Below are 15,012 nucleotides of genomic sequence, written 5' to 3' on the forward strand. Positions count from 1 at the left end.
GGCTGTAGAAACAGGGCATTTTATTCCTACAAAGTAAACCAGATATGTATTTTTTTATTCCTTATAATAAAAGGAAGAAAAATTGTTTCTATGCAAAGAAAATATTAAAATAATTTAATTTAGGTTTTTTACTCTCAGCCTGCCTAGAGATTTTACAAGGTATAAATATAAGGTGGAAAAAACATTAACATTACTATTTAATACTGCCTTACAGATAATACTATAGCAATTTGCTTCAGAATGTTTCCTTTTCTTCTTAATATACTATCCAAGCAACTTCAGAAAAGTTAGTCTTATATTTTATATAGTTCACAAATCTGCACGGGAGTCTGAACTTTTGAAAAGGAAAAGTTTTCTCATCACAAGCAAACTGTAAAATTTATGTAAAGTTCATATTGATATCATTATCTTTGTGTTAGGAAAAAAACCTGTTTGCTAATTGCTTACCTCAGAAACAACTCTCCTTTGCCTCTAATGTGCTGCAGAGACACCTCCTGGCTTTGGTCCTATCCATAGTTATATTAGACATTATTGTCCTTCTGTTAGCACTCTGGGAGCTGTGATTTACAAGATTTTATTTCTGAGCTTTTCATATGTAGTATTGTTAAATTCTTCTTCCCCATACATGCAGTTTTCATAGGTACTGATGACCCTGATGTAAAACATGACCAAATGCATTTTAACAAACAGCTCTAAAAACACTGAGAATATTTTTTGTGTTAGATTATAGTAGTGAATACAAATGTTTGGGACTTCCCCACAGAAGTTCAGACTTGTACTGAATGAAGCATGGGTTTAACTAATTGTACCCTTAGGACTGCAGTTAGTTATTGTTGTATAATGTCCAAATGGTTGTTCAATTCTTTGATAAAATTCTGTTTATTCTGCCATAGGATACATTAAATTCTGTGTTCTGAAAAAAAAAGTCATGCCAAAATTAAATCATAACTCTTAATTTCACTGCAATTTAATTAATGTGTGTTTTTTGAATGCCTGTTAGGAAAGTGGATTTGCAAAGATCTTAATAGTACTTGCAACATGTACTGAAGGTAAGAGATTCCGTAGTGCATAGTTACACAATTTTTGCTTTTAATTATGATTTTTTTTGTAACTTATCTACCATTTCCATCATAGTTAAACTTCCCAATCCTTTGGTAAAAGGTTTTAAACTTACCTATTCCTACGAGGATTTTGAGATGAAGAAGTTACTATTTAATATAATAGGAATCTTATCTAAAGACCCATCTTCTGCGCAGGTGAGTTGTAACAGAACAGAAATAATTTTATTTTTTTTAAAGAAAAAAGAATCACGAGAATATTACTTATCTCTCCATCTACCATAGTACAGTACACTGAAATTCTCTGTTCTCCAAATTAAGAATTAATACATAGCTTCAGACCAAGCCCTGCTGTTGAAAAGTAGCATACAATTTCTATTTTGGAAAGTTACAAACTTAGACCATGCTAGGGAAATTGCTGACAAGTCACTGCAGAGCATTGTTGAAATACACCTGAAGAATATAATAAAATTTAGCAAACCACAATCTCTGGGAAAGCTACAGAATATAAAAAGAGTTTGCCTGTACTTGTAGTGTTCATGACATATTTTCTCAATTAAAAATTAATTTTGTTATTGTAGGACAGATAAAGTTGACTCACCCTTTAGATTTTTCTTATTTGCATGTGAAACCTGTAAACTGTCTTTTTCTTTGTCTGGACTCTGCAGCTCTTCAGTGAAAATCATGTGATCCCAGCTTTGCTTTATTATGTAAAACAAAATCAAAGGTCTGCATTTCCTGACTGGTCTGCTGCCCAATATGAAGAATTACAGCTTCATGCACTTGCTGTTTTAGCTTCAGTGGCTCCTGTGTTAGTAGACAAATATTTGTCCTGCCAAGCGAATACTCTTCTCCTTGTGTTTCTAGAATGGTGTATAAGCCAAGGTCAGTGGGTTCTCATGGCTTTCACACACAGGTAACCTCAAAACAGTTCAGCTGAACCTACTTTCCTTAACAGGAAAGGAAAATGTAAAACTCATGATGTCAGAATGGTTCTTTTTCATAGGCCACCTGAGAAACAAATGTTTCCAAAAAACAACAAACCTTTTTTTTCCTACTGAAGGATGAGCTGGTGCCCCTCTCCCTGTGTACCACTATATTGATATTCCTTCAGACAAACACCTCTGTTGTCTGTGTTTTAAGTGAGCCAGGCCCTTCCCTTGTGGCAAGAAGTCCAAGCAGGAATTCCTGCCATGAGACAGGACATGTTAACTCAGAGTCGTACATGGTGAGACAGGTTCCAGACTACAGCTGGCTTCTGGGCATCAGATAAGAGTGTGGGCTAAGCAAAAATAGAACTAAGTGTGCTCAGTGTTCCTGCCCAGATTTCTAAGGATAGGTATGTTTCGTCCTAAAATTGGTATGTCTTCCTAGCTCTCCTAAGAAATTTCCTAAGAAATTTTTAATTGGGTTGAATGGAGATCAAAAGGTGGATATTAAATGTCATACCAAACATAACATTTTGAGTTTGTAAAACTGCTCATGAACCTAGTAAGGGTAAAAAATATGTAACAATTTTAAATGTTCACCAAAATGTTACCTTTCTTATGCATGTAAAAAGTGTAGTGCTAAACAAAAAGGCTTATTACTAGATGGTTTTAAACAAGAATAATTTCTAACTTCAGCAGGGTTTGGGGGTTTTTGTTGTCGTGTTTTGGGTTTTTTGGGGTTTGTTTTGTTTTGTTTTTATTTTTTTCTGAGCACATTCTTCTGAACATAGATTGTGTGCCAAAACCAGTATTGGTTGTGATTGCTCCACAGATCCTTTCTTTGGTCGAGGTAACAGTTTCCATGGAACAGGCGGTCGTGGCACCAAACTCGCGCAAATGCGCTACAGCCTCCGAGTTCTGAGATCTGTTGTGGCCCTTTATAATGATGCTGTGAACAGTAACTTGTGTGACCAGGGAGCAATTAGCCAGCTACTGGGTAAAGCACAGTTTGTATTGCTGTTCTTTAAATAGTACATTTCTGTTGACACTGAGAATGTTCATGTGTTTTTGTGTGCTGTGTTTTTAGTGTGTCCTTCAACAGCTGAAAAACTAAAAAATCCTCAGGCAATTAATCCAAGATGTAACTGATTTGATGTTAATTGTTTTTTTCATCTCAATACACATGGAATGAGATAAGCAAACCAGACAGTTTTAAAAGTCTAGATGTTTAATTTCAGAGCAAAAGCTGCCCCTTCTCACTTTATGTTACTGCATTTGGAAGATCTTGTTTTTGTTGTGGCAGTCCCCAGAAACTCCAGCTCATGAGTATTTTTCCACCTAGGTCTATCAGAGTGTTGCTTTCCACAACTCTGCTGTAGCACAGAATAAAAATAATAGCAAGGTACCTTTATATGAACAACATGAAGAAAAAAAGCAGAATAAAACTGCTTAATCTCTACTCCTGCAATTTTAGAGCACTTCTTGTTCAGTAACACATACCTACTGTTAAATTTGGTTTTAAGTTCCAAAATAAGCTGGTTTAAGTTCTTTTCTTACAATATCAGAAAGTTTTCAGTACTCTGTAGGAAACAAAACAGGAAAGATCCTTTGGAATTCAAAAACTGTGTTCTAATAAAAAGCCTAGAAATTAATTCTTTTATAGCCTCAGTTTAACTCCAGTGAAAACTCTGTGGGAACCTACAGCTTTTAGTGAAAGTAAAATTATTACTATACCTTGCATATCAGAATCAAGTAACTTTTACTCTAGGGGAATTTTGTGTATGAATGCCCTCTTCCACATAGTGGCTCCAAGAGTGACTTTCTCAGCAAAGGTGGTATTTCATGTCTTTGCCACATTTCCACTGTCTGTTCAAACATTTGTGAAGCTGTGGAGTAGAGTGAAGCAGCCAGTTTGTTGTCTTTTTCTAAGAGTTCTTTAATTCCTATCAGTTCCCTGAATTCCTTACACTGGCACAATCTAAGGGGCAGCGCAGAGTCTGAGCAAGGGAGAAGTCAGTGCAAGCTGCTGTCTTTAACTCTGTCACCAAGAGTAAAGGCCATGAAACTGCAGCATCAGAGTGCACCACTTGTGGAAGCTGTTATTGAAACACAAGAGATAAAACTGAACTTACTTTAAAAATCCTTTCATATAAATTTGAGTTTTGTAAAAAGCAGCAGCTGTAATAGAATTTTGACGTGTGTATAGGGGCATTCATATATATAAAATATATCCATTCACAGACATCCTAAAGTATGCAGCAGACATATCTAAAGAAAAAGAAAGTATTGCTCTACTGGAAATCCAAGCTGACATATTATTTATTTTGTCTGTTCTCTGTGAAGATGATAACGACAGAAAGGTATGTATCTTTCTACCTTTTACTGTGCAGAAAGGGTCAAAACATATGATATTTTCTTGAAAGGGAGACTGCTTTTTTGTGTTTTAATTGAAAAGCAGGTGTCAATTGCAGTTCATTGTTAACGAGTCATGTTTCTTGACCCAGCTAAAATATAAAAGCAGTCAGAAATCCACTAGCAAGTGTTGAACCTATTTGATTATTAATTTACATTATTTTGAAATTGATGTATGAAAGTGTGTTAAGAAATTAATTAGAACTTTGGAAAAACTGAAAGTCTTTTTTCCTACATGTACCTCCTGCTCTAACAAGTGGACCAAATTCATTGCAATATAAATATTTACATTTCCTATTTTCTGTTGTATTTTCTTACATGTTTAAATTTAGTAAATATGGCTTTAGAAACATTGCTTTGATTAACATTTCAACAGGAACTATTCAGCTGTGAAGGAATTGATATTCTCGTCTCATACTTAAAGATGGATCCAACGAGGTTATGTAGTGGAATAGGCCACAATTGTCTCCTCCTCAGTGCCCTGGACTGCTTGTGGTTAGTGAAGTATTTTAGCAGCAGTAACTTGGAAAAATGTCAAGTCTTGCATTTTTTCTGCTATGCTATGACCTTTCTCTGCATATGTAGGCCTTTCTTCTGTTTACAGTGTATAAAAATTCTTCATAAAATTTGACTAATTAAAAATTATGCAAAAGAAATGAAATACACTGCATGTAAGATTTTCTAAATATGTATTCAGTGTGACAACCTCACTCCCCACACAGAGTGACCTCCTGACATGCAGAGTTACTCAAGACTTTCTAAGAGAGGCATATGGTTAGAGTCTGTAAATAAGTTTAGAGAGGTAAACAGCAGGCAAGAATAGACCAATATTAGCAAAAACCTATGTAAACATAAGAATTGTCTGTAAACTGGCTATATTGGGCTAAAAATATTTTAAAGATTGCCAGTACATGGGAGGAAAATAATTTTTTTTTTTAAGGCAGAGGTTGATAAATACATTAAAAATCAAATATGTTTGTTGGGAAAAAATACTGATGCAGGAGATCTCTAGTTTCTCTGTTAATGACCATAGCAGAGGAAATAAAGGAGCAACAGCAACATGAACGCTGACTTTATGATTGTTTTAGTCTGGGAGAAGCAAACTGTTGCCAAAAAGAGTATTGCTTGACTCACCCCCTTGTTTTTGCTGGCAGAAATACTCATGCAGCCCTACAATAAATCAAATTAGGGACATAACCTGGTTAAATTTTAAACTCGTTTACTGAGTTAGTTTCAGTTTAAATTCATATTCCAATTGATTGAGAGCCTGCCAAATTTGTCAGGCTGCTTCAAGGAAGGTGTGCCACCTGCAGGAGAAGAAAGAGTAGTCAAGCAGGTATATTTAGTTATAGGTGTAAATGAAAGGCACATGAAACATGATTTTTCTGCTCCCTGAATATTGCATACCAAATGGTATGAAATTCAGTAAAATAAATCTGATGATTGTAGAATGTTCAGAATCATAAAAGTTTTTCTACATAAGGGATATTATTTCTGTTTAAGGTCCTGTGTCATTGGATGTTTCATTGCAGAGGAATCTTTTATTGAGAAGCAGGGTGTTTTTCTCCTTCTGGATTTGTTGGCAGTAGGTATTTTTATTACTGGTTTTGTAGAATGAAAGAGTAGGAAAACAACATGGCAAATTTTGTTATTTTTGTTGCAGTATCTCCTAAGACCGGTATGATACAAAAAACCCAACCAAACAAAACCAAAAAAACAAACAAAAACCAACACAAACAAAAAAAACCCGAGTATATTTAATTGCCTGAGAGATACCCAGTTATCTGCTCAGAAATTATTGTATAGGTTTTCCCTGTATCTTTTTTTTCTTTTTTTTTAATACATATTTGACAGAGGGAGTTTTTATTTTAACAAAATTATACTATTTTTGAAAAGAAAACCCAAACTTTGCTCTCAGTTTGGATGGCATCTCTCTTTAGAAAAGCATTTCAGTTCTTCATATTGAAGTTAATAAGAGCACTTGATGGCTTTAACAGTTTTTATGTTTGAAGTTACCTTGTACATATACATTGTGTGTATAGCTACTTCTGTGGATGTTGGACATGGAGCTGGCACAGACATCTCAACTCTTAGGAAATAAAAATGCACCTTCCTTGGGTCGTTCACTCCTCATTCACACTGGTTGTGCTGTCAGCCCCTGATGTTCTTGCAGTGCAAGGCTGCAGACCGTCAGAAAAGCAGAATCATAGAATGGCCTGGGTTGGAAGGGACCTTAAACATCACCCAGTTCCAGCTCCCCTGGCCATGGGCAGGGCCACCTTCCACTAGAGCAGGTTGCTCAAAGCCACCTCCAGCCTGTCCTATCCAGCCTTCAGGGTTGGGACACCCACAGCTTTCCTGGGCAAGCTGTTCCAGTCCCTCATCAGCCGCAAAGGAAGGAATTTTTTCCCAATATTTAATCTAAACTGACCCTTTCTCAGTTTGAAGCCCTTGCCTCCTCTCAGCTGCTGCCAAAAGATCTGGCCACAAAAGAGAAGGTGTGCTGTGAGGTACTCCTCAGCCTCTGCCTTCAGAGTGCTGTTTCTTACAACAATAAACCTTGGTAACAGCATATGATCCTGGAGCCATGTACACAAAAACTACTTGTGATTGTACACACAGGAATGCATCTTATATGATCCTATCCTCATGTTCCTTGATTTATGGAACTTTGCATAGCAGGATAACAGAAACTTTAAGGATGTACAAGCTTATACACTAATTTTGTGCAAATACTAGTGATTAAAAGCTTGCAGTTACTTGATTTCATAGTACACAATTTCTCAGAAAGAAGACATCAATGTATTTTGAACAGCTTAAAACTTTATTTACTTTATCCTTGATGAAGGTAAGGGACAACAACCTGTGCAATATAATTCTTGGAATCTTGGTTGAATTTTCTGACAACCCTAAAACCGTTTTGCACATGAGTATCTGGCGAGGGAAGAGAGACCGAACAGCAGCAAACGTTCTTGTGCAGTTATGGAGACAGGAGGAGCAGGATTTGGGAGTCAAACGTGATCAAAATGGGAAGATTGTTGGTAAGTTTTGTGATGCATGTGGAACTGTGAGCAGTCCAGTAAAATAATGACGTTCTTTGCTCTTGTAGTCTGAATTCTGATGACCGTAAATAACAGCATTTATAACTTTACACTATAATTCTTACCAAACCTAAAATATTTTCAGTTTCATTTATTTTTTATTTCATTTTAGTTATTCATTTATTTTCATTTTATTCTGGCCACTATATGGCATTTTCTAGATCAGCTGGGAATGGACCACGTATTGAACAGAACAATGACCAGCTTTTCTAATGCTAGACAGTTGAACTGCTTAATTTCTTCTACGAAAGGCATTTTATTTTGTTCTATGTTGTAAAAAGAAGTGAGTGCTGTTCTCACAAATTTTTAGTCATGCTGATTAAAATTTCCTGACCCAGATTATGTTCAACTCTTGGCCAAACAATCCAGATTATTTACAAGGTGTCCACAAAGTAAAATGGATTTCCTCTAAGTTTGGGATCATACTACTACTTCATTCTTCTACTCTGGTTTTGTGTTTTTGTATTAGACCCCAAGAGACCTGTTATGACCAGCTTCCAGAGACAGCAAAAGGTCATTCCAGTGCCTGCCTGCTGTCCCAGTTTTTCCGTCATGGAAATTTCAGAGAGCATACGGGCAAAAATTTATTCATTGTTTTGGAAGCTAGGTAAGACAAATGAGTTGCCTTGTTAGTGTCATATTTGTTATTAAACTGAACTTATAAATAAAGTTACCATGAAGAAAAAAACGAAAGTCAAAGAAAACATGATTCAGCATCAGTACTCTCTAATTGATAGATGCTTGGTCATTATGGTTTTTTTTAGAGTCCCTCGTTATTAGGATTTTAAGACTTTCCCACTACTTTGCTGCCCCTACCACCAGGAAGAATTTTCTTAGGACTAAACCTAAAATTTACTTGAAATTCTCTGCAATTTATTTTCCTACACACAATATCACTTTCATATATTTTAGTACTCGTACATTTATTTCTCTAGATTGAGAAAGATATTACTCATTGATTGCATTTTCTAACATAATCTCTAGTTATTCTTGTTTTTTCTGTAGTCTTTCCAATTGAATCAAATTCTTCTTGGTCTGTAGTGTACCAAAGCTGAACACAGTACTCAAACAGAAGCCTCACAGCCATACAGAGTTATGTTACTCTACACATCTTGTAAATAAACATTCAGACATAAATGTAACAGTAGCTGTATTCCTGGTGCCATGATATTGTTTGCTCATTCAACTTAGGATGTTGTACAGGTGGCTATTCCTGTAGAGTAGAATGTTCCATTTCTCCTTACTGAATTAAATTCTGTGGTTTTACATAGTTTTTCAGAGTGGCAAGATTAATTTGCATTTTAATGTTTACTTTCAAAGTGTGGCAGTCCCTCTTAATTTTTCATTGTTTGTACACTGAATATGAATACTCATTATACCCTTGTCTTAAAACCTAGACTGAATTCAAGATAAGTGATAAATTCTTCCACATCCATGAGATTTTTTTTTCTGTTAATATTTAGCTGCATAAACATTATCTAATTATTTGTTTCAGGGGTTTTTTTAGGCTTATTTTTGTTTTCATGTCCATCCTCTGCAGGTTCAAAGATAATTAATAATTGTTCTGAGATTGCTTGCCAGATCTCTGCTTTACCTAGAGAATGAGCTGGTTTGAAAACATCCTTAGTTTCTCTAATAATCTATAGTTACTTGCTTCTCTGTCGTAGGAGCTCCAGGCTCCTACTAATTTTAGTAATGTTAATTATATTGAATGTTGAATCACAGCTGGATTCTTTACTAAAATAAAAAGGCATAAGATTTTCTTTCAGCTTTCTTCTATATTCACAGATAACCCTCCATGTTAGTTATATACATTGTACTGTCTCCTGTGAAGTACTGAAATTATATGAAATTTGACAATAACGTATGGACATATTTTATAGTCTTTTATCAGCAACTTCCTGGGTTGCTCCATAACAGCCTGGAATCTAGAAAAGCATTAGTGCTAAATGGTCTTTATTTACAGTATTTCTTAGCTTCAAAACGTGATGTAATTATACTCTAGGTAGATGCTACTTTCCCAGTTACCACACAGATGATATGATGAAGTCCAGAAAGATTTGATACTTGATAGACTATATTTACATTTTTTTAATTAAGTGCCATTATCCTTCAGTGTGCAAAAAAACAAATGAAACATAGTCTCAGCAACCATGCTTCCCTACCTTATTCTTTTCCACATACTGGGAACATTTTGTAAAAATGGAGTCATGATGCTCAAGGCATTATGCTAAAGACAATAATCTGCAAGAAGGAGGGACACCCTCATTTCACAGCTTTGGAACAAAGCACTAGTATAATTTTCCTGTTGGCTAATTCACAGTTAAAGCAAACTTTATGTGCTGAACTGCTGCTGTAGAACCTGTGATCAGTAGACTCAGCTGTTTGTCTGCTTTAATAGAAATCAAACTCTTACCACAAAAGTGTAATATCCAAATGATTGGAAGGCTGACAGAGCCATTAATAAGTACAAATTTTAGTACAGAGTGAGTATTATAGAGAAACAGGGGGTTTTTGTCAGCAAAAAATGCTCAGGATCAAAAGTGACTGCCTGGTGTATGTATGATGAAGATTTTATATGTGTTTATATGACAAATAAGGTTTTTAGAATATTATATTTTAAGATCAATTCACCATACTGATGTGATCAATATTCTTTTAGGTTTTGAAAATTTACCTGGCTTATCTGCTAAGGACGTTGTTACACTTGCTATTATACAACATTATATTGACTTTAAAGTGAGTATAGTTCAAGCAAATAATACTATTGTACCTGCATTCCCAAAAATAGCACGTATATCTTAGGACACAGCAAAAAAATAACCCTTCAAAAGCTGTCCCCTATGTCACAAGGCACCTATAATTTTACATAGTGAAGCCAGCAAAAGAAACAATCCCACCTCCAGCATGGCATCAATCACCATCTTCTTGCTTCATATTGCTACAAATGTTTGTGACCACGCAGCAAATAAGACTAGAAACTAATGCTAGTTAAAAATAACTTGGAAAAAAATAGTTTTAACTGTTTGCCAGATCAAGACAGGAATGTGCCAGGAGTAAGAAATTGGGGAAGGACTGGACAGTAGGACTGTGTCCATGTGTCCTTGCACAGTAAGGTCAGTTTAAGGGGACACTATTAAAAATTACATTAAAACCACATTTTTATAGTTTCCTCTGTGCTTTGCTGTCTTTGTCCCCATGTGCAGTATCCATCCATCCATCCATCCATCCATCCATCCATTGCAAAGTGAAGAATGGTCTGCCTATAGGGACTACAGCAGGGTAACAAGCTTTGTGAGAGCTGGAGAGCTGTCTTGCTCAAAAAATGCTTTAGTTTATGATAAATTTATGCTTAGGAACAAAGTCTGTGAGAGCTTGCTGTGCTCAGGAAATAGCAAGACTCAGTCTTTGGTTGATAATTCCAGCTTCTGTTGATAGCTTGTGTTGCAGTTTGCTCTAATAATGTCTGTAACTTAAGATTTTAAGAAGTAGAAGTAGAACTCAACACTTTCCTCTTGTAAATTGGTAAATTCCTTCAGAATTTCTGTAGTTATCAGCATTCTTGTTGCCCCTCTTTGAATCAAATTTGGTCTTTGAAAGGCTTAGGGAGGCTTATCATGACTGAATCTGGCATAGTAGTAGTGCAGTCTTACCTTGCATAAAAATTTTAAGAAGTCAAACAAAAATAAGGAGAGATATGGTTGCTCTGTTTTATTTTGAATAATTGGAACTGAAGAATGTGATAAATACTGAATATGATGTATGTTTCACACACAGGTTGGAGAGGTTTGGAGTGAAATATCTGCTGAAATAAAAGAAGAATTCAGGCCTGTCACATCAGATGAGAGAGCCTTGAAACTTATTTCAGAGGTGTCAGAAAATACTGGAAGAATGGTTCTTGGTCTGCAGAATGAAGCGCTTGAAAGACAACACAACCAGGAAATCACGGAAGAGAAAAAAATTTACAAGGAAGTAAGACAAAGGAGTATTTAAATAAGGAAAGCCCACCTAAGCTTTTTTCCCATTCTTATGCAGATTTTCTTATTATATAATGTTGAGAATCCTGTGCCTGAGCACTGCTTGAAAAGTTTAAATCTGTCTCAGCAGCCAAATTTTAACTTTAAATTAAATTAGGTTAACCTCAGTCCTCCCAGCTTCTATAAATTCCACAGTATTTAGAGAGTAACATGAAAAAATGAAGCAGCATCATCAATGATGCATCAGTAATGGGGTAATGAGAAATTAACATTATTTTACTATAGAGTTGCACTTGTGTCCATCTGTAGCAGATGACAGTACAAAGTACCTATTACAACTACACCTGCTTCTTAAAATGAAATACAAGTCTCTATTATAAGTTCCCTTGCTGAATATTCACAGGTCTTTATTACTTCAGAAAGTAGGGCTTTGTGCTTCCCAGCATGCTGTGAATGAGAAAGTATAGACATTTTCCAGCTTTGGTTATGAGGCACACATTTCATGGTTTTGCTCATCTGTTGTCTCACCCTCTCCTGCTTTCTAAGAAATAAAGTCATTTGGTCCAGTTGTCTGAAATCTCATGCTAGTGATTTTGAGGGATTGTCCTGCATTATGATGACAGCACTTTTGTCACCTGAACTTATTCTATTACTTTTACTCCGCATTTGAGAGTGAGAATATACAGAAAGTACTCCTGAAAGAGCTGGGCCTCATCCAACATACATGATGGAAGAGAGGAAAATTAGTTTGCACAAAAACCTCTTTGTTTACAAGGGCAGTGCATAAGTGCAGTTTTTAAAGGGCAGGAACTTTACTACATTATTGTCCAGTCTCAGGTGAGAGGGATGAGCTAAGGTAGCCAAAAGGGCAGAGCTGAATGTTCTTTTCAAATGGCACAAGCAATGAAATAGAAGACATCTGATACCAGCATTGTGTTGCATAAATGCTGTAAATCTCATTTCTATTACAGATCCAAGCTACCCTAGTACAGAAAGAAATGATAGATAAATCTTGGCAAAATTTCTTGGCTCGGACATCAAACTATGAGGCATTGAAGGTAAGAAACCTCATGGAGCAAAAAATTTACAATCATGATGTTGTTATAATAATTATGAAGTTCCAAACACATTTCTTAATGAATTATAAGGATATTCAAGTAGAAGTGATAGTAAATTTTATATTCACACAGACATAGAAGAAGTAACCATAAGATGTATTGGAAAAGTTATACAATCTTTGATTCTTCTGACTACAACCACAAATTGGGGATCAGCATTGTCACTTGCAATTGAGGAGTGGGTGTATATATGTGTTTTTCTTCTAAAACTGCTGAAACTATGAGTCTGTTTGTTCTTACTTTTCTTTATTTTTTCTAATTCTTCATTCTCTTTTTTAGAACAGCAAACATCTTTCAAGATGGGAAATATTTTATGATGAAAGGAGTTTCTACTAGCAATATTGTCACTTTCCCAAAACAACATAAAAATATTAGGGTCCTGGTTTGGCAACCAGACTAAGTTGGAAAATGAATGAAATCAGACTTAAAAGAAAAGCTTTTGCAGATAAATTTAATTTTTCTTCATTTCCCAAAGGACTTGCAAAGGAGAACAATTTTCTTTCTATGCAAGCGTCTTCCTGGCCTGTGGAAAGATGTATACTAGAATTAGAAATTAAAAAGGGACAGAACAACTACAGACTCATTAGTTTTAACTGAGTTAAACTGAGAAGCAGTTTTAGGCACATGGGGAGGAAGGAGATTGGTATAGACTGTCAAGAATTTACCAAGGACAAATCATGCCTTGCCAATACTGCTGCGTTCTGTGATAAAATTATTTGTTCTGGAAACAGAGGAAGGGGATGCCTATTCCCTTGGCTTTAGCAAGGTTTTCAGCATGGTTCTGTGTAGCATTTGTGGCCAAAATGGGAATACACGGAGTAGATTACATAAAGGTCAACTGCAAGCTGTGGGAAAAACTGGCTGGATTGATGGGCTCTAAAGGACAGTGGTCAGTGATTGAAGTTTCAGTAGTGGTCAGTTTTGAGTGATATTCCTCTGAGTTAATTATAGGGTTGATAATACAATGTTGATTTAACATTCCCAGGAACTGTTTAAGGCCAGGTTGGATGGGGCTCTGAGCAACCTGGTTTGGTGTCCCTGCCTATGGCATGGGAGTTGGAACTAGATAAACTTTAAGGTCCTTTCCAACCCAAATCATTCTGTGATTCTGCAGTTCTGTGACACTGAATGGAGGAAGCAATCCACATGCTGGGAGAAACTGGATGGATGGGCTGACCAAAAGCTCATGAATTTCAGGAAATGAAAATGTGAAGTCATTCACCTGGGATGTATTGAGATTGTGTTGAGATGCCTCAGTAGAGCTGGGTCTGCCTGGAGAGGCGGCTCTGTGCCCTGTCTGGGGTGAAAGCTGAGGCAGCAGTGTGCTCTTGTGGCCACGGAGGCTCACAGCACCAAGGGCTGCATTGCACAGAGCACACCCTGCAGGTCACAGCAAACAGGGATTCCCTTCCCACCCTTGCACTGCCACGGCCATTTAGTCTGGCTTTGGGTGTTCAGTACAAAAAAGAGTAAAAAGACAGGGGGAAGGTACTTACAATTAGAGGCAAATAGAATTATAACCTGATTTATTTTGTCACGTTGTTTGTATATGTTCAAATGAGTGCAAATGACACAATTAATGTAGATTAAAACTATTTTACCTTTTTTTCTGACTATCTTTAGAAAGCAAAAATGCATCAGAAAACATTAATAGAGGCTTCCAGATCTAAGGCAAAGCTTCACAATGGACCAGAACATTCTACTGATATTCCAAAACTCCATACAACAGTAAGTAATCCTTAATAACACTGTTTTATTTTCACGAATAGGTAAGTGGCTGTATACATGCTGCTGCTTACACTTTCTTTAATAATGTTTATGTTGACAAGCTCAAGTACATAAGAAAGAATCTGTATCTTCTGCAAATCACCACTTCCCATTCTGACATAGCCTTAGACAAGCACTTGGCCAGAGTGAGATTCAGATCTGCAGATTACTCTGAAAAAGTGTGGGCAAGATGGGCCCTCTGCTATGTGACATATACCTGTCGTGAGACAGCCATTCATGATAACCTTGCTGAGGTTAAGACCTCCTCCTTTCATTGTTGAATACATCTGTGCAACCTTTGATACATACATGGAGGTATCCTTTATCAGTACCATGTCCCTGACTGCCTGGAGATACACCACTTGTTGCATCTGCAGAAACCATTTTGTTCTCATTTCTATCAGTTAATTGGAGCGTGAGAAAATAGAAAGCCTTTGTTAAGATCTAATTCACACCTAACAGCATATTTAGATGTTGAGTTTTGACAAAACATGGGGTAATCCTCAGTTCCAATAAACTGTTTTTGAGCTAACTGGATTGTTTCTATGTAAGCATCACAGCTAAGGAGGGTTTAAGGGGGATAGTTTCTTTGTTGCTAATAAGTTACTCTTACATGTGAGGAAAAATGAAAAAAATAAACATGAGGTGCT

The 15,012-nt window shown here is 36.2% G+C and overlaps 1 protein-coding gene across 2 annotated transcripts in view; it reads left to right on the top strand.

Annotated features, from left to right (window-relative positions):
- CFAP69 (cilia and flagella associated protein 69) overlaps positions 1-15,012 on the top strand; it is a 36,530-nt gene that overhangs the window by 10,349 nt on the left and 11,169 nt on the right. For both annotated transcript variants that reach the window (XM_063150986.1, XM_063150978.1), the window contains exons 10-22: positions 1,001-1,049; positions 1,135-1,256; positions 1,727-1,943; positions 2,820-2,984; positions 4,229-4,347; positions 4,776-4,894; positions 5,903-5,984; positions 7,248-7,440; positions 7,970-8,107; positions 10,163-10,239; positions 11,278-11,472; positions 12,449-12,535; positions 14,219-14,323. In XM_063150986.1, coding sequence (XP_063007056.1) covers positions 1,001-1,049; positions 1,135-1,256; positions 1,727-1,943; positions 2,820-2,984; positions 4,229-4,347; positions 4,776-4,894; positions 5,903-5,984; positions 7,248-7,440; positions 7,970-8,107; positions 10,163-10,239; positions 11,278-11,472; positions 12,449-12,535; positions 14,219-14,323 — 1,668 coding nt within the window. The remainder of the gene's footprint in view (positions 1-1,000; positions 1,050-1,134; positions 1,257-1,726; positions 1,944-2,819; positions 2,985-4,228; positions 4,348-4,775; positions 4,895-5,902; positions 5,985-7,247; positions 7,441-7,969; positions 8,108-10,162; positions 10,240-11,277; positions 11,473-12,448; positions 12,536-14,218; positions 14,324-15,012) is intronic.

Source organism: Melospiza melodia, chromosome 1 (genome assembly GCF_035770615.1).
Source record: "Melospiza melodia melodia isolate bMelMel2 chromosome 1, bMelMel2.pri, whole genome shotgun sequence".
NCBI classification, from domain to species: Eukaryota; Metazoa; Chordata; class Aves; order Passeriformes; family Passerellidae; genus Melospiza; species Melospiza melodia.